General features: G+C 36.1%; 1 protein-coding gene across 2 annotated transcripts in view; it reads right to left on the reverse strand.

The window, feature by feature from the left end:
* Glo1 (Glyoxalase 1) overlaps positions 1 to 23,948 on the reverse strand; it is a 53,605-nt gene that overhangs the window by 29,468 nt on the left and 189 nt on the right. Inside the window, exons 1-3 of one of the 2 annotated variants that reach the window (XM_067083954.1) lie at positions 22,513 to 23,263; positions 21,349 to 21,503; positions 11,662 to 11,763 (exon numbers count right to left, since the gene is read on the reverse strand). In XM_067083954.1, coding sequence (XP_066940055.1) covers positions 11,662 to 11,763; positions 21,349 to 21,477 — 231 coding nt within the window. In that variant the 5' untranslated portion in view covers positions 21,478 to 21,503; positions 22,513 to 23,263. Of the gene's footprint in view, positions 1 to 11,661; positions 11,764 to 21,348; positions 21,504 to 22,512; positions 23,264 to 23,948 lie in introns of those variants that run through there. The other variant, XM_067083955.1, reaches the window with a different exon arrangement.

The raw sequence follows: 23,948 nt of genomic DNA on the forward strand, positions 1-23,948 counted from the left end.
TACTTCAACTTGAAAAGCTCTGACCAGCAATTTATGACAATATTCAACATCCCCTTTTGAGTGATCGTAAATAAACCTCATCACAGATACCAATCTGCTAGATCCTCCTCTCCGTTTCTCAAGTTCTTTGTTAAAATCTTTCCTTTTCTTAAGTTCTTTGTCCTACTCTGATGTCATGATACTGTTCAGTGACCCCTCTCTGTTTCTCAAGTTCTTTGTTAAAATCTCTCCTTTTCTTAAGTTCTTTGTCATACAGTACTCTGATATCATGATACTGTTTAGTGACCGCTGAAATGACATTTTTGTCATTTCCTTTCTCAGGGCAAAACAGTTTACTGTATTAATTTCTATAATTTTGTTAGGACTCCTTTTGGCAGTATCTCTACAGCCATCTGAACTGACAGGATTACCCTACTGAACTTTCTTTGGATCTTAGATGAAAAATTTCTGTCTGAATGGATTGTTAGAACATATCCAAAAAGTCACTGACCCCAGCAACAGTTTTCACGAAATGAAATTCTGAAACTGGCCTACCAGAAATACTTAGCTGTTTTATCTTGCCCTGACCAACTGTGGCTCCACTTTGGACAATATAGTCAATGGTGAAAGCGGGTTTGAGGTAGGCACTAAAATTAGTGGCTCTAGAATCAGCCATCAACAAACAGTGTGACCTTCTCCATCACCTACAAGGAGAAACATTAAATAAATATTCCTATGTCATGACAAGAGAGGTAAAAATTCACAGTCCAAAGATAAATTATCATCATGTTAGATGAAACAAACACCTCAAAACAGTAAGGAAGTACGCTTACTTGCATACATCAGTCACTCATGTGCAAATCACACCATATCAGACCAGTGACAAGAATGTTAAGAATACCCTTACTGACTAGCCTATCATTTGATACAACCAGTGGCAACCTACTATACACTCAAGACCAACAGCAATTCTCTACACATTCAAGACCAACTTTCATCCCATACAGACCATTATTCAATCCTACTAATGACCACCTATTTACAGCATTCACCTTATAGCTAAATTTAGTTTAGACTACCTATCTTTTGTTAAGATGTTAAAACAACCTTCAATTTAACTTTTTCTACAAAAAGGATGATGAAGTTCACCATCCCAATTCGTCTAGGATTATATGAGAACCTTGGGAGATTTAGTGTTAAGAAGAATGGCTATTTTGTATGTAGAGTATTGTACATACCTTTGGGCACTTAAAGTCAGTACATGTGAAACCACCTTCATAAGTATTCTTGCAACACTTCCACCATTTCTCTTTTGCATTTCTCCTTCATAAATAAGATCGATATAGTTATTTCTTTAGTTGAATGACTAATGTTAGTCACTCCATTTCTTTGTTCACTGTTTTGTTGCATAAGAAGTAGTAATCCTAATGAACATATGCCATCAAGCCAAGATAACTGCAAAAAAGATCCTGTATTTGTAACATTAGCAAACTTGCCAGGACCACTTCAAAACCACACAGTAAAACCACACACAACATGAAACAATAACAATAAAAATGGATGCTGCAAAGGAGTTGATTGAACAATTGAAAGCTTTGGGTTATGAAGGCAAGAAAGTATGAAATGGAGAAAGAAAAGATGCTATCATTTGAGCTTAGACGGCTGCTGAAAGGAAGGTTAGAAAGCTGGAAGTAAAGCAGGAGGCTAAGAAATCTGAATTACAATTAGACACAGGAAGAGCTGAGCAAGAAGCAACTGCATGGGAGAGAGCAAATATTTTAGTTTAAGAAAATTTGACTCATGAATGCCAAAACAACCAGTTTCTTGGAGAGAAAGGCAGCGCCAACTTGCTAGGGAGGCGGTTAAGAGAGAACTGATCCATCACAGCATACATGGGTGGAAGCCAGGTCGGACTCCGCCTACCTCCTTCCCCACTGGCTATCTCCTGTTACCTCCAAAAACCTTGTGCTAATAATAACCGGACTCCAGCAAGGCGCTAGAGAAATCCCCCTTACGTTAAGACCAAAGGTTTGTTCTGTATATGAACAATGCCAGATTTAAGATCTAGCCACAGAGAATTGGAAGGTTAAAAAGACAGGTTCAGCATGTGTGTTGCTTCTAGAATTTAATGAGAAAATGTTATGTACATATTTTTTTGCCATTCAAGATATGAATATGTAAAGCAAATTGCCCAGGGTATGAACTGGAGCTGTATTTGCAGTCCACTTTAGTTGGAAAAGCATTATAAATTTACTGCATATCAAAGAAAATGAGAGCAATTATTATGAAACTATTAAAGAATACATTCTTAAAGAGTACACATTAGTACAAAAGGTAAATAGTGTGACATTTAAAAACTTGAAGGAAGATGAGCTAATTAGAGTATATTAGTTAAATACACACATCACTAAGAAAGGATTTTAAAGACTTTAAGGAATTAACCCCATAAAATTTTAAGGATACTGTCGCATCAGAAATAAAATTAGGTTGGAACAGCCCAACTCACTGACAAGTATATTTAATAATTGTGTATGTGAAAGGTAAAGGGAAGGATGAAAGAGTATGAATGAAAGAAAAGAGTAGACAAGTTTTTAAAAGTAGTGCCTCAAGTAGGAATTTGTACTGCTATAACTGCAACCATTCCAGTTACATGCCTTGAGATTGTGAAGGTAACCATTCTACATAAGCTAGAGCATTTCTATAAGGAAACAGAAAAGAAATTTCTATACTTTTTATAGGTATAATAGCAAAAGAAAAACTGCAAAACTTGTTGTATGAAAATGGAGTTTCAAAAGTCTGTATCCTGAATAAGTTATTCCATTGTCAGGGAAACCGTAAGCTGTGCAAGGAATTCTATTAAGAAAAAGAATGAAGTTCAAAAGTCTGTATGATTAGTCCACCATTCTACTGTCAAAGAAACTCTTAAGTTGTGCAGGGAACTGTTTCAAGATAAAGGAGGAATTCAACAAGTCTATGGTATTAGCAAGTCATTCCACCATCAAAAAACCATATGTCCATGGGAGGATACAAAATTAATGGGAAGTATTTGTTTAAAGGTAAAGTAAGCTTACTGAATGGCAGTTTAAGGAAGTTACTACAAGCAATGAGGTACAGGGAGGCATCAACTATACAGTGAACTCCCCATATTCACGGGGGATGTGTACCACAACCCCCCCGCGAATAGCTAAAATCCGCGAATACTTAAAACCCCTCTAAAAACACTTATAACTGCCCATTTTGATAGTTTAAACACAAGAAAAACCCTGTAAAAATGCTTATACCTGAGTATTTTAATAGTTTTATCACAAAAAGTGCATTTATTCATGAAAACCATATGAAAATACAGTAATTAGTGAATATTTCTCTATGAAAAATACAGCGACTGGGTGAATTTTCCGCGAATAATGGCTAGGTATGTTTCACAGAGAAACCCACGAATGCGTGAGTCTGCTAATCGTGAGAACGCGAATATGGGGGGTTTACTGTTATTGAAATGAAAGCACTGCCTAGTAACGCCGAAGTTTATAGTAAAGTACAAGTTATGTTAGGTGGATTTCCTAACTCATGTGTGATCTTCCTGCTGACCAATGAGGTAGTTTCAAGTACTGTTAAACTGGAAGAAACAGATAGTTTGCCAATGTAGATCTGTCTGATAAATCAGCATTAGTGATGAGGTCAGGGTTAGATACCCGGGTCAACTCCAATTTATGTCTTCTTGGCAGATGAGAACAATGTGCTAATGTCAGTAGTAACAGTGAAAAAATTAAAGTTCACTCAATAATAGTAATGACAATACAGTAGTAGCTATTCTAAAAACCCGTAGATAGGAATACACTAATTAAGGCAAAAAAAGAAGATACAGTATATGAGTTAACTTATTATTTTTAGAGCAAATTAAATGAAGAACTGCATCACATTTCTAATGAGAGTTCATGTTAAATGGCGCAGTTCTATCAATGTTTTCATCGAAGATAGTACAGACAGAATAAATAATTAAGCTATTAGTTGTCCCATAAATTTTACTTTCAAAAATGGTAGAATTAACTCATGTTGATATTAGAGCTCATATGGGCATTGAGAAAATATTCAAGGGAATAAATCATATTCCAAGCCTAGGTTGAGGAAAGATGTGAAACTTTATACTATAGTAAATGCCCTTTGCAGCTGCAACTCTGCCCACTGCCTATGTCACAACCATGCCTTGCAGCTGATTGGTTGACGATGGATTTGCAAAGTTGGTTAATCTGTGGCTCTTTTCACTTTCATTAACTTAGCAATGTTTATTTGATGACTGAGCTAAAATAAGTTCTGCTGGTTATGAAAAGGAATCATATTATCCCCCGAAATAATAATACACATCTCTCTCAAAATGGTGAAAAAAAAATAAGAAAATATAAATGACTTAAAGATTGTTCCATGATGCTGCAATGTGGTTTATCATACACAAGGTTCTTCTGATCACATAGGTGACTCAAGAAATGTCTGCGTTATAATCAGTGCACCCAAATTACAAGGCAATGATAATTAGCTTCTGATATTGTCAAGTATATTCACCATAATAAATGAACGCAAATACTGTTTCAGAGCTGTGCAGATTGCTATTTTGTATTGATTTCAGGAAATTTGACTGCATTTTTATAGTCTTAAACCGATTTCACTGCAACTGTTTACACAATCAGTGGGATGACAACCAATGATTGCACTCTACAAAACCAGAGTAGGCCAATGTTAAGCTTAAAGTTACAGTACTATGATAGGCTATACGAGTCATACCAGAAATAATTTACTGATCATTTTCTTAGGGACATTATCTCCTTTCAGAATAAGCTAATAAAAAATGACATACAACTACACAGCAATATCTAATGTCTTTTGTCGGTTTATGCAGCTTATGACATTTGGATTATAGGCCTACAGTATATTCAGCCATTTTATTGTGGTTCTTGTTGTTGTTGTGGTTATTCTTCTTTGTTATTACCTTTACGGTTCCTGTGTCTTCAAAAACTTTTCATATGGTGATCTAACATTGCAGAATGAACATCGACCTATTCGTAAAATACTAGTGTGAAGAATTACCTTCTTACTATTGTTAATTGAAATTTAGTCATTTGTTTTAATTAAAAGTAATTGAGATCTTTACAAATTTGGTCTACACTAGAATATTCTAACAACAGAGAGAGAGAGAGAGAGAGAGAGAGAGAGAGAAATTTACTGACACCTAGCCATTTGTCCAACAAGGTATCAATGAGAATGCCCCCAAAATCAAATGAATCATGGGCTACTCGCAGACTGGTTTGGGTCACCTCATACATGTCTTTTTCAGCTAATAATTATTTTTTTCTTACGTATTTCGTTATGTATCTCATGATGCCTTCCTACCACAGCCTTCATTTTCATAGAAATGCTACAGCAGCCTTATATTTTAATCAACACATTAACATAATTTATCCCTTTTGTAAATATATTTTCTAAATAATTTATTGAGAGCAGTTCGATAGATATGAGGCAGGCTACGAGACAGCCCTATGATCGGTCTATATGCACCATTGGCTACATGCTCTCACAAGTTTTACTTTTATTCTCTGTGGTATAAGTGGTGTTAAAATTAATACGGCCACTGACACATGTACAAGTATGTGTAGAGGCACTTGCTTATAACATACAGGTAGTCCTTGAGCAACGATGTTTCAGGTTGTGAATATTCTAACATACAGGTAGTCCTTGAGCAATGATGTTTCGGGTTGTGAATATTCTAACATACAGGTAGTCCTTGAGCAACGATGTTTCTGGTTGTGAATATTCTAACATACAGGTAGTCCTTGAGCAACGATGTTTCGAGTTGTGATAATTTCTAATTTACGACGGGAATTCCAGTTACTATATCTTTGAAGATGATGATACCGATATGACAAATATTTTAAATCTTGCGCAATGGGCTCAGGCAGCAGTGTACAGTACGATATGTTGCCCCGAGAGGCTGGATGGGCAAATCTCTTGTCCTGGCCGATCCCTCACTCACACTCGCCATCTACAGAGTAAAGTTGTGTCAGTGTTAGTGTGTGATTTTTGTCTGTTTTAAACTGTTTAAAATGTAAATTTGTGTAAGATCAGCAAGTCTTCCAAATGCCTTAGTGAGTCTCCTGCTGGTGGTGTGATGAAGAAGAGGCATTCCATCACTTTAGAGCAGAAAATAAAAATTATCAACCAGCATGCCGCGGGAAAGGCAGTCACAGCCATTGCAAATGAAGAGCATCTATCGCAGTCAACGGTATCCACCATCATTAAGGACAAGAACAGAAAATGGATTCTGTAAAGGCATCTGCTTCAATTCATTCGATGATTATAACAAAGAAGAGGTCAGGGCCTTTGGAAGAAATGGAGCAGTTACTGGTCACGTGGATGGAGGACCATATACAAAAGCATATGCCACTCAGCCTCTTGATCATTTGAACAAAGGCATGCTTGCTTTTCCAGCAGCTACAGAAAAACTACGATGATACCCACAACAAAGATTTTGTAGGAAGTCATGGATGGTTTCAGTGTTTCAAAACCCACCATTATTTCATAGTATGAAAATTAGCAAGTGAAGCAGCAAGCGCTGGTAGCGAAGGAGCCACTAAATTTAAGGATGCTTTGCATAACATCATTGTTGACGAAGGGTACTTGCCGGATCAAATCTTTAATGTCAACGAAATGGGACTGTATTGGAAGCAGATGGCTGAACATTCCTGCATCCACAGAGGCAAAAAAGATTCCTGGTTTAAGGAATACAAAGCTCGACTGACTCTTCTATTTGGGGGAAAAATAGCTGGGTATAAACTCAAGCCATTCACGATTTACCACTCCACAAATCCAAGGGCACTAGCAAGATTCAGCAAACATTCACTTCCTGTGCAATACCGACATAATAAATAAGAAAGCATGGACTACACTCCTATTTGAAGACTGGTTTGTGCACTGCTTTATTCCAGAAGTGAAGGAATACAGCAGAATTGTAGGGAAAGCAACATCCCCTTCAAAATTCTGCTGAGTCTTGGCAATGCTCCCAGCCACCCTCAGCACATTGGAGATATTAAGGAGAATGTAAAAATCACATTTCTGCCACCAAACACCACTTCTCTCATACAACCCAAGGATCAAGGTGCCATGGCTATGTTCAAGGCCTATTATCTTCAGAACATGTTTACACAGGTTGTTGAGGCTACCAATAATGAGGACAAAGGATTTCGATGTTCAGAATGCCGAGCTCAGCACTTTCTGGAAGGATTTCAGTGTTCTGAATACCATTCTGAACACTGGAAGGGCATGGAAGGCGGTAACAAAAGAATGTATGAATCGGATTTGGGAAAATCTGCTAAAAGTGTATGTGGACTCATTTAAAGGTTTTGATAAAGATGGAGCAGTTGCGGAAATTAATAAAAAGATCATGTCACTTGGAAAAGGTTTAGATTTAGAACTTGAAGAGGAAGATATCCAAGAACTCACAGATGTACAAGATGTAGAGCTAATGGCAGAAGATTTAATTGAACTTGCAGAAGAGAGAAAAAGTGCACAAGGGGGAGAAGAAATTAAAGAAGAGCCAGAGCAAAAGTTTATGACATGAACAATGGCAGTGGCATTTGCCTCATTGAACATAGTGTAAAGCCTTTCAGTAAAATGGATGTGAACTTGGAATGATTTGCTAAAGTTGAGAGACGACTTCAAGACATTCTTGCATGTTACAGAGTCATTTACGAAGAACGAAAAAAATGCACTGTGCAAGCGACAATGGATGCCTTCCATAAGAAAACGACTCCAGTGCCATCCCCTTCACTACGCCTTCCACCACATATAAGCCTCAACCCTGTACATCTCATGAACTAACAGCTGAAGAGGAGCCAATTGATGAACCTGCTGCTCTATCATTGCCATCCTCCTCTTCCAATATTTAGTTCAATGTAGCCATCAACAGCCAGACATCGTTAAAGTACACCAATGACAGACCAAATGTTGGTTAGTACAGTACACATACAAATCCAATTCCTATTTGAGTTATGCAATTTCTATGTTTGTGTTATCAAAAGTCTTGTTCATTGGTACACTGGCTGTGAAATCTCCAATCTGCACTGAACCTCCAGAATCAGCTGATATTAATAATTACAGACCAATTAAAAATAAAGAATTAACAGTACAGTACAGTACCGTATATGTATAGATTATACTGTACAGTTTAGACTAGGCTGCCTCCGGGTTACAATATTTTCAAATAGCAATGGGTCCATTGTAACGTATCCCCATTATAACTAGGGGACTACCTGTACATTATGTATCGTGGGCCCAAGCTACTATATTAATTAAAAGCTACTCTATTTCCAACACACACAAAAGAAAACTATTTGCAATAAGAAACTGATGTGTAGGCCTATGCTCTGTCAATGCCTCAAAATAGAAGAATTTGATTTGTAGGTTCATGACCTGTCATTACCTCAAAATATCAAAATTTTAAATGTAGGCCTATACCCTGTCATTGCCTCAAAATATAAGAATTTGATGTGTAGGCCTAATCTCACATATATATTAACATTTACATACAGGATTATTCTGAATTAATTCCCTAATATCAGAACTGGCTGCTTAAGTCTATGCTTCATTTTGATTAATATGGTCTATCTGGAACAGCTTATGTAGACCAGCACCAATTTAAAAAAAACAAAAGCAAGATGCATGTACTATTTAGGGCTGTGCATGATCAAAAGAAAAAAAGATGCATAAACAGAATGATCCCAGATCTTCATAATGATATTATATAACTTAACATACCTTTTATCAGAGATACAGTAATTGCTTATGTACTTCACAACTCCGGGAACTCAAATCTATGGTGTCATCATGCACGGAAATCGACATTACTGAACAGTGTCAAATCTGTACTGGTAATCATTTGGCATGTTAACTAGTGTGACACCATTCCCCTTTCAAGAGCTAGCCAATCACTGGCATGCAGTGGGCGGGGCTTAGCCGCAAACAGGCCAGGCTTTTACTATAATAGTTGTCACGAATGTCAGTGAACAAGAAAGTCAAATCAAGTACTGTAGTAATACCATAAGCTTTACTACACAAAGCATTCCATCAGTTGGGGACCCATTTGAAAACATAGTTACTCTACTGGTATATCTGGTCCTTGACTTATATGCAAGAAGGGAAATAAGTACCTACTAATGATTGACAGGCTAATTACAGGCAGTCCTCGGTTATCGGCAGGGGTTCTGTTCTGGGGGTGTGATAACCAAAAATCGCCACTAACTGAAAATCAGCGATTCCCAGCGCTTTTTCAGCGATTTTCGGGGCATATCGGTGCTGAAAAGCACCAATTTTCGGTTATCAACGCCTCTGTTAGGTATGTATCAGTGCTGATAAGCGGAAGTTGGCAATTTTCAGCGCCGAAAATGCGCTGAAAATTGCCGATTTTCATCGCTAGAAAAAGCACCGTAAAACCGGATCGCCATTAACCGAGCCCGCCATTAAGCAGGGACTGCCTGTATTCATTAGTTATCCCTGTGAAAATCGGAATGATAAAAATGTGAAATGTTTGAAAAACTACTTTTCCAATTTTAGTATCCCTTAGACTATCAAGAGCAACTCAGCTACTAACTCTGTCCTTGTACTTTGAGGAGGATATGCATTTTCAATATACAGTACTTTAACACTTTTAGGTGGTTAGTCCGTGCACATGAAATATACTGTATAGTATGTATGTTCTTATCTCATCTTTCACATATCTCAACATGATTCTGAAGGTCCAGTACTGTCGAAACAATGTGCCTGAAGTGTAGTTTCAAACACCTACTTTGATTACAGCACAATGACAACTTACTAAAATGCCTCACCAAAACTCACTTTTTCCATCATTCCTCCATGTGTTGCCATATTTCCAAGTACTGTATCTGGCACATGATGTCATTTATAGTAAACTATACTTTACAAGCATATTTTAACCCTTAAGGGATGGGCTAAAAATAAATCAAGCACAACCCCCCCACTGGGCAAACTTTAAGGTTGGCCAATTTAAGAAAGAACACATCAATGGAAATAGGAAGATATGCAAATGCACATGGTTTATGAACAAAAATTCTGAAAATTTCTCCCTACCTTCCACAGAAAGTTGAAAGTGACTATTTGCAACCCTGTGTAGGGCCTCTTTTACAAGACACTCATAAAAATTTTTTAATTTTACCAAGTTATGCATGTTTTTTATAATAAATTATTCTATTTTGTAAAATAATCACATCACAACAGATAAGAACTAAAATCGGTAACATATTCTGAGTATATATTTGTTGTAAAATATTTACGAGATTTACTGAGAGGGGGAGATGCAGTAATTTTTTGTGAGGTATACATGATTTTTCTAATATTTCTTTGCACCATTTTTCTTTGCAAAATTACAATTACTGTATAAAAGATAAGAACTAAAACCAACAGCAATCCCTGGGTATATTTATGAGCAAACAAATAAACAGATGTCCTTGAGTGGCAGAGAGGCAGTACATTTGCTTCTGAAATCTCAAGGCATACTGATCGATGTCTCTCCCAAGCTGAGCTAAATAGTTGCCATAAGTCATTTACGGCCCAATGAAGTGCTATGAACATTTTTCCCACTAAATTTATCCAAACCGAATGGCACGTAATATTATTACTCATATGAGGATTCCCGTCCATCACCCAAAACCTGTTATAGATAATGACAATTCCCATCCATTGAGGGTTAATGCTAGCAGTAAATTACTGTTTAACAATCATAAACACTGCACAGCTAAGTTAAGTATATCTTAGTTTAACCAGACCACTGAGCTGGTTAACAGCTCTCCTAGGGCTGGCCCAAAGGATTAGACTTATTTTTATGTGGCTAAGAACCAATTGGTTACCTAGCAACGGGACCTACAGCTTATTGTGGAATCCGAACCACATTATAGCGAGAAATGAATTTCTATCACCAGAAACAAATTCCTCTTGTTCTTCACTGGCCGGTCGGAGATTCGAACTCGCGACCAATAGAGTGGTAGCTGAGAACAGAACCCGCTCACCCAGCAAGGAACCGCAACATACCCAAATGATGTAAAGAACAGGAATGACTATTTATAAGCATACAAAGCTGTTTGAAAAAATTTTAACCTTCTAATACTAAGTACTGTACACATAAAGACTTGAAAACAAGGCTGCTCGAAACAGCGGAAAGTAATGAAATACTATTAATCATTGCATAAATTATCCTGATGACCACTTTAGAATTCTCTAGTCAAAGATGATTAAGTACTGTAGAAGAAAATTAAAAGGATAGTCAGAAGTGTCATGCAATACCAACTGCACTATCAAGACATGACAGAAACATGCTAGCTGTGAGTGAGATACTGGCCCTTCAGGACAGGGATATCTCACCATCACAGTACTATGGTAAACAGTCCTGATTCCCAAAAGGGCACTTTTACTCAAATTTTGCATAAAGCAATATACTTGTAAGAAATGCCATTAGGTTTATATTTGAGTATGAACACTGAAGGATAACACTGGTTTACTTTTCTATGCGAGTATTGTGCAGACAAACATAATAAAGAACAACTTAAACAGCAACTGCAGTAAAGCAATTACCCAGCAATCAACAAGGTTAGCTACACCCATAAGATGAAAAACAGTCGTACAAGGTACCTTAGTGGATTCATGAGGTTCAGTACAGCAAGCATTGGCCTCCTCATTGGTGAGCCCTTTTGGTTCTTCTGCCATTTTTGTCTTATAAAAATAGTCTTCAATCTGTAATTAGGAAGAAATCATTGTTAACATCACAAATTCAAGACTTTCTAAAGTTATTATAACATAAATAAAATTGGCAATCAATATATTGTGAGAACCTTCAAAATCAACAATTAAAAATGCCTAAAAACAATGAGGTGTGGCAAAAGATCCAGTAGCATGCTTCACTCTCCTAAATATCCCTTTTGATGTTGGCAAAAAATACTACGCTAAGACTTTCAAATTTATTGGTCAGATAATGACACTGCAGAAACATTAAAAATTTACTCCTTTAACCTGGTGGTCGAGCCAACCACCATTTTTGTAGTAGTAGTAGTAGTAGTAGTAGTAACAGCCTGTAAATCTGGCCTTCTAATAAGTGGCAAAAAATATACCAGTAATAAATATCTTATAATATAACCTACATTTAATTAAGATATCCCATACCCAACAGTTCACACTTACTTAATCTATGAGAACTGCAGTATCCGTTATCTACCACTCCTATGAATGACAAAAAACTGCATAGGCTGATGCCACTCACATATAAAATGCTTAGATATAACTCACGAATCTACATCACTCCATTGTGCCTTAAAAAATATCACTATGGTTTCCCTTCTACTGTAAAATATATCTGCATGAATTCCCTTTGAACTCAGTTACTTATGACTATTTCATGCAAACCATTAATTTTAAGATTCAACAAAACAAATATATAAAGGAGGTGGTCCGGTTCAGCATCTATGTTAAGTGTGAGCATTGATTTCCATTCTGACCATTTCATCAATAAAATAAATCTTTGTGTCATCAGGTCATTCCTGCCTGTGTCAAGGAGCAGTTGGATCTTTCATATTATGGCTTTAGACTGGGGTCAAATATTCAGATGTATATTAATAACAGACATTCACATACAGTACTTCATGGGAATGTGAATAACGAGTCATTTGCTTTTTGATGTTTGTATGCAAATGAGCAAAAAATTTTGGGTTATTTCTTATACTCTAAAATCTAATACCCTGTTGTTTTACAATCACATGAATTTGGTTTTCAAATCTGAGAGAATTTATCTGTTTCTGTTCACTCTCCTAGATTCTGACAGCTAATCTAAAGACCCCTCCTTCGAGTTTGATGCAATCAATTTTACTTTTGTTTTCTTTTCTTTGTTGAAGTAAGACTTACCAGTCCTTTTAATACTATTTATTTCAATCTGCCTAAGGGATTTAATACTAGTTATTTCAATCTGCCAAAGAGATTTATATATCTAAAACAGATTTAATACTATTTATTTCAATCTGCCAAAGAGATTTATATATCTAAAACAGAAGTTTTCTAATGTTTCAAAAGGTTTTGTTGTAATGGGTTGAAGGATTTCTTTGTTCAACTTCCTTTTAAGTAAATTCATGGCAGTCAACCTAGTTTGCCTTGCAGAAGTTTTATGCTGGAAAACATGAGGGTGAGGCATTGTGGGTGGCACTGTAAATGGTGTTTATCAAAAATTATATGCACTGTCACAAGTAATTAGGCACTCAGTTCTGAGGTTCACTTCAAAATGTTAAGTACAAATTATGTTTGTGAAAATTAGACTGAGGATATTTTCTCCTGGTGGCATAAATACTATTCCAATTTTTTTTTTTTTTTTTTTTGCTTAAGCCTGTGTTGCAGTATGTTGGTCAAGCTATTAAGCATTCTAGTTACAGGTGAATCACTTTGATATGGGCTACCTACGCCATATCTCCATGATGCTTCAGGAAAAATAAAAGAAGCCAGTACCATTATACTGTACCTGGGCTGAGTAGGCCCAAGGAATTATGACTGACAAATCATCTATGAAATGTTTTTGAAAGACTGTTCTAACAAAATGCCATGATAAAGACTGTTGGGGATATGATGAGGTGGAGGTTGATATGCTAGTAAGATGGCGAAATGAAACCCTATTATATGAATTACCAAAAATGAGCACAAACTGTTTGTACTTGTTGACACTGTATGTGAATACTATATGTACAGTACTGTTCATGAGATACTGGGTTGGGTAACCCATGCCTCTTGACAATCAACACCATTTAAATCTGAATAACCTTTCATGTAAATTTAAGCTTTTCTTCATTTCATCAGTCACTAGGTTTAGTCAGGGAAATACAATTTTCCCTTCCACAATCTTTTATGATAAGGATGTTTGTGATCCACTTCTTAATTTGATAAAAGGCCTCCAACATTTACAAATGGATAAAATAGGGGCTTATTTTTTTTTTTTCTTTGCAGCAGTTACCCTAATTAGGTCACCTTCCAACACTGCCATGAGATTGTATTTAGCTGTATGGTTGGCTGTATGCATGTATATTATATAGAGGTGGGTAGAGGATATGACACAATGGTTGGGGGGAGAGGGTGGTGACACTGGGACAGTGAGATTACAAAATGAAACAGGATTAAGCAGTAGCAGTCTGACTGACAATGGCTGCCTTGTGGTTAACATGTAACACCAGCTAACAATGACACTGTAAACTGAACAATAAAATCTAGAATTAACATGATTAAGTCATGGAATAATCTCTTCAACTCCCAAAGCCCTCTGTGCTTAAACAAGAAATCCATGCCTGGGACTGACAAAAGAAGAGCATACAAGTCCATTAATTTCTCCTGGAAGTCACAAAAGTTGGCCATACAAATACCTAAAGATAAGGATTATAGCATCTATACAGTACAGTATATTACTAAATGAGGGATAGATGGGAAACCCCTTTATTTGCTATGGCTTAGTGTCCTTGGTTAGGTTAGAATGTATTCAAGCATCTCCCTTGGATTTCTAAACCAGGTAAGCTTGTGGGTCCATGGGGGCAAGGCCTCATAAATTTGGACAAAACACCTGTATTGTGTTTATATATATATATATATATATATATATATATATATATATATATATATATATATATATATATATATATATATATATATATATATATATATATATATATATATATATATACATACTAAAAAAACGAACGCCCACTACATTTGTAAACAAATCATAGCAATGATATAAAAAAAGGAAAATAAAAGGGAAAATTTTAGTTTATATTTTTTCAATACTTAGACATTTCTCCATTATTTTTAAGTACAGCTTTTAACCTTCTTGGCATTGAATGTGCTAAATCTTTGAAATATTGTGCATCCATGTCTTCAAACCAAAACTTACGGATGGCATCCTTCAATTTGGGAGGGACGTTTTCTCATCTGCTAGTGCCTTCAGTTTCCGTTTCATGTATGCCCAGCAATTTTCAATTGGGTTTAAATCTGGTGAATTGCCTGGCCAGTCCAATTTCTGAATATTAAATTCCTTAAGAAGGTTTGTGACCTTGTGAAATCGGTGGCAAGGTGCTCCACCTTGCATAAATACAATGCCCAAAAGTTCCTTGTAAGGGACTAATTCATTTTCCAAGACATTTTCATAAATCTCTCCATTCATTGTCAGTGCTCTCTGGGAGAAAATATAATCCCCACTACCCCCATATCCGCTGAAACATCCCCATACCATCACATAAGCTGGATGTTTCACAGTCTTGACTGTGTATTTTGATGCATAGCGGTTAGATCCTTGGGGCTTGCCAGCGCTATGAATAATGTGGAAGTTAGATTCATCGCTAAAAACTACCCTTTCCCAATCCTTTTCAGTCCACTTCAAATATTTTCTGCAAAAAGCCATCCTTTTTTTTTCATAGGCTTAGTGAGGAGTGGCTTCTTTGCTGCAACACGACATGGGAGACCAAGGTCTTTCTGCAATCGATGTTGCACGGTCCGTTCAGATACGTTCCTAAGCAGATCAGGGTTTTGAGACTTCAAAATTTTGGCTGGCATTGATGGATGTTCCATAACAATCCTTTTTAAAATGTTATCCGTTCTTTTTGTAGTTTTTCGTGGCCTCCCTGAGCCTTTCTTCCGCTTCAGTGATGAATCAAGGTCTCCTGTCTTGGAGCGGTTGCACCACAATGAGACGGTGCTTTTAGAGATTCCCAGCTCTCTTGCAATAGCTGACATTGACTTGCCAGTTTTCCATAGGGTCACAATTTCTGCTTTCTTAACCAAGGATAGGAAGTTTTAGCCATAATTCATTAATCAAGAGCGCCAAATGTAGCGGTTTGGCGTGAATGGGGCACGGCGCATACAATGACAGCCGACCTTTGTGATAGCTTGAGTATCACTGAAGTGCATTAGAAACTCATGGTACCGAACAGCGAGACAATACAGGCTGCCAGACGAACGATAAATTGGGGAAAATATATACTTCTCGGGAAATTCCGAACGCTTATTACAGTAATATATTTAAGCTTTTTTATATATATATATATATATATATATATATATATATATATATATATATATTTATATTTTTTTTTTTTTTTTTTTTTTTTTTTTTTAAGCTGATAGGTAAGATGGGTGAAAGAAGAGTGAGGGCAGTTAGCTAGCTAACCATGGTAGGGAATAGTTTAGAAAGTGAAATATTAGTAAGAGTAATGTCAAGAGTGGTTTATCCACAATTTTATTTAGGTAAGGGTACGATTTTTCTAATAACATATTACAATAATAATTTTACATTATAACATGGTAAATTGTACATATTGCATAATTTGAATTTTATTTCTTATTAATCATATTTAAAACATAAAATAAAATAAAAAAAATAAGTTCCAATTTCCTCATTTTAATCTTGATGTTAATCATCATAATGATTTTGCATGATACCTACATAGTAAATTCTAAATATTACTTTTTCACAAGGCATTTCTTAATAATATAATGGTCGAGGTTCATCACAATGAATATATGAAGATACTCTTCTCCACCATCTGTGGTCTGTGTTGTTTGGGTGGTTTCTCTCTTCTGCTAAGGATTCTTCTGTTAATTCACTGTTGTACTGATCTAGTTTGCTCCAAATGTTGGTTGTCAGTCTGTATAATCTTTGATTAATTGGTTCTACTTTGTATTTTTTGTGTATTTGCTCTATATTCAGATCGTCATCTTCTTGATTGTTTCTCACTGCAGACTTTAGTATCTTATTTTAGAATTTTTGTAATGCACTTATATTGGAAGTCAATGCTAAACACGTGGGTATTGGTGGATATTCCATTACTGGTCTGATTAGGCTTTTGTAGAAATGGATTTTGATATTTGTGTTCATATTCCTAAATCGTTTTAGCTTTGTATTTTGTGTTCTTGCTATTCTTAGCCTTTCTCTCACATGTCTTGATATTCCTCTTTGTCCGAATTGCATTCCTAGTATTCTTATGCTTTTAGTTAAATTCATCAGTTGTTGGTCTAACTTTATTTGTGCAGGTTTGTAAGCAGACACTGATACTAGCTGGAATTTAGATTTATTTGTCTTTATCTTCCACTTCTTTTCAAATAGATTTATTCTTTCAATTTGGTTCATTGTTTTTTGTGCTACTTGTCTTTTCAAAGCTGGATCCCTTCTTCGAGTGCATTTTTCTGGGTGTATAATTATTTGAGTTATATCATCTACAAAGCAGACATCAGTACAGTACTCTGGTGGTGAAGTCATATCTGATGTATATAATATGAATAGTGTTGGACTGATTACAGATCCTTGTGGGACTCCACTTAGTAACGGGAATGGATTCCCTACGTAATTTTGTGACTTGATTGCTGCTGTTCGATCTTTAATGAAGTTGCACAGTAGCCTATTTTCTCAAAAATGTCTGAAAGGTTGAGATGTAATATTTTGTACTGAAGTCCATGTATCCATACTTTGTCAAATGCCTTGGTTATATCTCTACATACTAGGTTACATAGGTGCCTTCTTCTTTGTGATAGTGCAATACTCTCATATATTGTTGCTACTGCAAACTGGGTCCCTCTTCCTTTTCTAAATCCATATTGATTATTATTGTGTAGCTGATTACCTTCTAGGAACAACACTAATCTATTGTTAATTATGTTTTCAAATATTTTGCCAGGTATTCCTAGTAATGATATTGGTCTATAATTCTCTACCTGACTAGTATCTTTTCCTGGTTTGGGTATCAAAATCATTACAGTATTGCATTCTTGAATATAATTGGAAAATATCCCATTGAGAGGGCCCAGTTGTATATTTCTCTTAATTTTTTTAATGCAACGTCTGGTAAATTTTGAATTATGACCTTGTTAATTCCACTCTTTCCTGGTGCTTTGTGTTTAAAATTTTTAATTATTATTTTGATTTCCCATAACTCTATTTTCCTTGTTAATGGGCAGTCTTCATTGAGTCTGCTAATATCAGCTGTATAATGCAGATTTGTTCTGTTTCTATGTTGTTCAATGAATTCATTGACTATTGTCTCATGTTGGTTGTTGAAATTTTGATTATCCTCCTGCGTTATCTGGAATATTTCCTGCCAGTAGGCCTTGTGCAGTACTTCCTTCTCTTTGTCATAACATATTTTCTCATTCCCATGCTTTATGTATGGCGAAGTATTAGTTTTGCTTCCCATCAGTCTTGCAACGGAGTTCCAAAATTGTTTTGGGTTATTGTACTGTATTTCTGTGTTTTTTATTAGGTCTTCCCAATTTTGATGATATAATCTTGAGTTTTCTTGTACTAACTGTTCTTGTAATGACACATATCTTCTCATTAATATGTTGTTCCACCCTGTTATAAGTACTGTGTTTTGGATGTTGTTGTAGTGCCATTGTATCAATTTCAACTTATCACTACTAATAGGATGTGGAAGTGTGGTGTATTTAGTTAGGGGTAAATGATTTTTCATTGCTTCCTCTATATTTCTGTACCATTCTTCAAGCTCACCATCTACTATTTCTTTTGTTATTTCTATTTCATTTGAATTTGAATTTATTATTGGTTGTCTACTCATTTTTCCTTCTACAGTATTTCATTTTTAAAGCTTTCCCAACTTGCTCTTTTTATATTTGGTATTTCTAAGGATGGAATCATTATTGGATTGGTTGACAATGTAATTACCATTGGTATATGATCGGAGCAGGTTGCTGGTCCTCTTGTAACGGCAATATTGAGGTGAATTTTGTTATTTCCCAATATTATATCTGGCTTTCCTTTTCTGTTATTTGCTACAAAGGTATCGAAATCAGGTCCTAAGTGTATGATATACTTTTTATTGATTAATCTGACTATTTCTTGTCCTGTGTAATTAGACTGCCTATATCCAAACAGTTGGTGTCTGGCATTTAGATCCGCAATGAGGTAGGTTGGTTCTCTCCTGTTCATTAACTTTATGACATTGTATCTAGTAATGTAACTGATACCATTTAGTGAATGAACTTCTCTCTATATAGCAAACTCTATTGCTCTATTCTTCACCTACTCTAGGAAAGATGTTCTGCAAGGCCACACATTAAAATCTGTTCACTTCAAAGTTTATTCTGTTTGTATCACCATCCTCTTTTCAGTGGGCATCAATAAGCCAAACTGGAAGGTTTTTCATCTCTTAAATATGAATGACAAACTGAAGCATTTCCATCATTTCTCAAATTCTACAAGATATAAGTTTTGGTAGATCTAAGCCAGCTGTCCACGGTGAGCTAGGCTATGGCAGTTGACGTTTTTCTATAGAACTTTACCTGCTGAACAAGAATTTAAAGTAATATTTTGTCGCTCGGCTGTAATTAAGCTGTATATTATCTTAGAACTGGTGTGGTAAAACCCTTTCGAGAATAGCTAACAGTAAGGGAGACCCATTGGGAATTTGGGTTTTTTGGTGGGGTAAATAACTTGGGAAAAGGTTTTGGTACCTTACTGCTGTATTTCCTGTTATATATGTAATTTGGAACACGAAAAACAAGCGTAAAAAGAAGGGCAAATATATGGATAGTGGGAGCCGTTCCAAAGGCACTTTTCATTTGTTACTGGTACTACTGATTCTAAGCCTTAACACGCATGCGCTAGCTTTTGGTTCGCCAATCAGTAGTTGCCAGTTTTCTGCGCTTAGCGAGAACTGCCAGAGACTGGCAATTGACGTTTTCCTGTTATTTTACTTGCTGAACAAGAATTTAAAGTTATTACCTCTTGCCAGAACATACGAGCTTGTAGTAATCTTTAAAAATGCAGATAAGGCGTGCAGGGCCATTCTGCTACGGCGACCTATAGAGGCCACTCAAGTTAAAAGTGGAAATGGTAATGTTTTGTTTCCCGTTTACGAAAGCTTCGAATAGTGTGCAGTGGAGCTAGACTATGGCAACTGACGTTTTTCTATGTTACTTTACTTGCTTTACAAGAGTTTAAGGTAATATTTTGCCGGTCGGCTGCTGCTAAACTGTAATTTACCTTTGATCTGTGTGTGACCCACTGGTACAGACATGCAGTTTTCAAGGGTCAATTACATTTTAGTGACAGCTGACCGACAAAATATTATTTTAAATTTTTGTTCAGCAGGTAAATTAACATAGGAAAATGTCAATTGCCATAGGCTAGCTCACCACAGACAGCCGGCTTAGAATTACTTAAGTTTCAACAGCATATGAACATTTTATGTTATTTAGGATTTATGTGAGCTGGTCCTGATAATACACACTAAAGTGCCACCACCTCAATGTGAACAAAAAATAACTCAACACAATAGTGATGAGCTCAGTCTAGTTATGGATAATAAAGCTTCAGTGTTAACACAGCATTTTCTAATAATTAGTGCTGACAACATAATGGTAACCACAAGCTTGCTATGCTTAAAACAGTTACTATCAGTTGTTATGACTAAGCCCAATTCAACAATAGCCAAAGAAGAAAATGTATATAAGATGCAGAGAAACCAATCTACCAGTTACAGTGGTAACAATTATCTTACAATACAGTTATCACTGGAGTGTCAGAGCATTTTATCTGAAAAACATGAAACATCTAAGCCATGTTTTCGGAATTTTGATGGCCTGTTACAATGTTTCAGTTTAGGTTGGGCTGTATCTCTGGTACTGTACTCTGTGATTCTTATAAATGGCGATCATTAATCTTTTAGTCCAGAAAATGGTTATTTCACTAGAAAATGTATATTCAGTCTTTGTAACTTCAGATTAATGTAGTTTTTCATGAATCCTGTTGGCGTAGCAATATTCTCTCGTTTTTTAGTTTGATTCGATCCAAAACCTCCGGTTTTCATTGGTCTCCCCCAAAATTACGGATACCGACACAGCTCGCCGGTGGCGGCGTTTGCACCTACAGTAATTGTTAAACAAAAATCTGCAAACCACATGATAAGCAACCCGAAAAATCGGGATTCGCCTAGGCCTAGTCCATAGGCTTAGCGTTTTAGTTCGAGTTTTTGGCGGTAAACGTGCATAGGCCTAGGCTGTATTTGCCTGCAGTAAATGGTTTGTATTTAACAAGAAATTTATCATATACAGTAATGCCGCCTAAATCTATCAACAACACTGCTATGATACAAAAAAATGAGATTATTTACAGCTCTGCCTTGTCTACCAGTAAGGTATGGCAAGTCCAGACCTAGGCTTTTAGGCCTATAACTAACATAATAAACTCTTGTTTCAGCAGTTGGACATAATATTTACAGTAAATTGTTGTTTAAAGGTTCTACAAATAGCAATTTACAAGGAGACATTGATGAAACCTAATGTACTTGCCAACAATTCCGTTGCCAGGCGGGAGATGTGCAGTGGGGCGGGGGGCAACAACCGGCCAACGGTAGACGCCAATCCCGTAGCAGGGCCAGTGTTCCCTTTCTTCCTCACAACTTGATCTTGAAAGCTCATCGAGGATGATTATAACAGATACAGGCCTAAAGTAGTAAACAAACTGGATTAAAAATGACAACAAATATAAATATCAAAATTTTACATTTATATTTTTAAAATAAAAAAAAACTTGAAAAGTGTTCATATAAAAGCGGTTCAACGTAAATAACAAGTTAATGAGATGGGAATCGAAAAGTCCGAGAAACTTTTATGATAATGCTTTGTAAGATCAGGTCCCAAGGTTTTGGAAAAAAAGATTTCCATAAATTAACATATAATTATGTAATCACGAGATTATACTATCTTGCATTTGGTCTACAAATCAATAACCGTGGAAGTTATACAGCTTAATTATTAAGGCTTCCACAGCTGTGGGCCTAATGGATAAAACCGCCGAATAATAAGATCGCAGATTTACGCCCATATAATTTGTTCCTTATCAAAGGAGCATAAAATATAATATGGGTGTTGGCCACAATCACAACTGGGAGGATGACACCAAATATCTGAATAGGCCGTGGTCCATATACCCAGCGTCATAGGCCTAACGAATAAATCCGCCGAATAATAAGATCGCAAAATTACGCCCATATAATTGGCTCTTTTTTTAAAAGACCATGATGTAGAAAATGCTTGTTGGCCAAAATCACAACTGGGAGGATGAAACTGTGAAACTTGAAACTACTATCGCGACTACGCATCTCATTTTCTTTCTTTTTGTTTTATCTTCGTCAACTTCCAGTTTACGTGCAACATGGGCGTCGTGTTTAGTACTAGCCCCTTGGAGATGTTCATAAAACATAAAACAATGACGGTATATACCATAAACATAAACATAAACAAACTCATGGACAAAATGGGATAAATATTCGTGGCGGCGACCGGCCGGGACCAGTCCAGCCACGTGAGTTGTTTCAAGATGGACCTCATTAAATTCGTATGAATATCAATAATCACTGGCTATTGGAAATACGAAGGGTATTTCTATTAATCAACAAGAAAAATAGACATTCAAGTGGCTAATTGTGTGCTTCTAAAAGTTCCTTTACTTACTTATTGCGCTGCATTTCAGATGACCGTAATCGTTGGTTGACAATACATGAAGCAACCAGACTTTTCTCATTCATGTCACACCCATACTCGGAGCGTGACCAGCTTCCAAAAGTTTGGATTTTTCAATATAGATTTTTTCTTTTTTGAAATTCCCAAATTTGGAGATGGTGGAGACGAAAACGATAAGGTAAACACACCACCAAACATTTTAGAATATTGCTAAAAAAACACTCCTTTCCACTGGTGTGCGGAGGAACAACGAGTCTGGTGAACTCCACAAGTGTTGTCAGGTTCGCTGGATAAGTCGTTCGTTATGTACTTTAGCCTCTTGATCAGTCAATATGTTCCACTGTACCCAAAAGCCTACATTATCTATATACATATTAATATAGATAACATAATACATTGATGAAATTAAATACTGACAAAAAAATTTTATCTCTCATTATTTATTTAATAATGTGAAATCCAGGTTCAAGCCATCACTCAAGCTTACGAACAGTTAATACAATGCCGACATTTTTATAAACGTTTCAGACTCTTGATACACCAATTGGGAGTCACGTACTTCTGACGTTATAACACGTTAGCCAATCGTCACTCAAATACTAACATTCTGACGTCAACATCCAGAGCTGCCTCACATATAATACCAATAAAAAGGTGACATGAGATTAACTTCATCATTCACTATCTTAAGCTACTTTCTTGCTATAATCTAGTATGTGCAGTTTATATAAAACAACACTATGCACAAAAAGAGGCTACTTTCAGTTTTTAAGTATGACCAAAAGTTAGAAATATTATGACGTCACAGCCAGATTTGCCTGACTAACGAAAATGTAAAATGAGATTTCTTTAATTATCACCATCTGAAGCTACTTTCTTGCTTTAATTCACTGTGCAATTCACGTCAGAAAGCAATATGTGTGGAAAATGAAGAGGCTACTTTCAGTTTTTAACTTGTCTAAAAAACAGGGAGACGAAAGTAACAGGAAATGTCTCCTCAACGGCAGACAGTGCATGGTATTGGCAGCAAACTACTAAAATGAATTAATCGCGTAACATTTATCAAACTGAGCCAAAGTGCTTCTTTTTATCGTCTCAGTGAAAAGATTGTTTGACTTTATATGTCGGCCAAGCTTAGTTCAATTTTGACTTAGTATTGTCGATTAACATATGCATACATATCAAAATTTTCCTTGTTATTTAGCAGCCAGTAATTTTACACAATAAACAGCAACCTTATACGCAAACACACAAAAATTAATGTCCGAATGTCTTAATTCAAGCTGGAAGATATCAAATGACTCGAAACCGTCGTGGAGTAGTGTTAAATGTTCATAAAAGTACATGTTTGTGGCCCACCAGCATAATTTTTTTTTATCTGGAAAACTCTGCGCCTCTTTCTAGGACTCCAGCACACGAACGATAAA

The sequence above is a fragment of the Macrobrachium rosenbergii genome, chromosome 41 (genome assembly GCF_040412425.1).
Source record: "Macrobrachium rosenbergii isolate ZJJX-2024 chromosome 41, ASM4041242v1, whole genome shotgun sequence".
NCBI lineage: Eukaryota > Metazoa > Arthropoda > Malacostraca > Decapoda > Palaemonidae > Macrobrachium > Macrobrachium rosenbergii.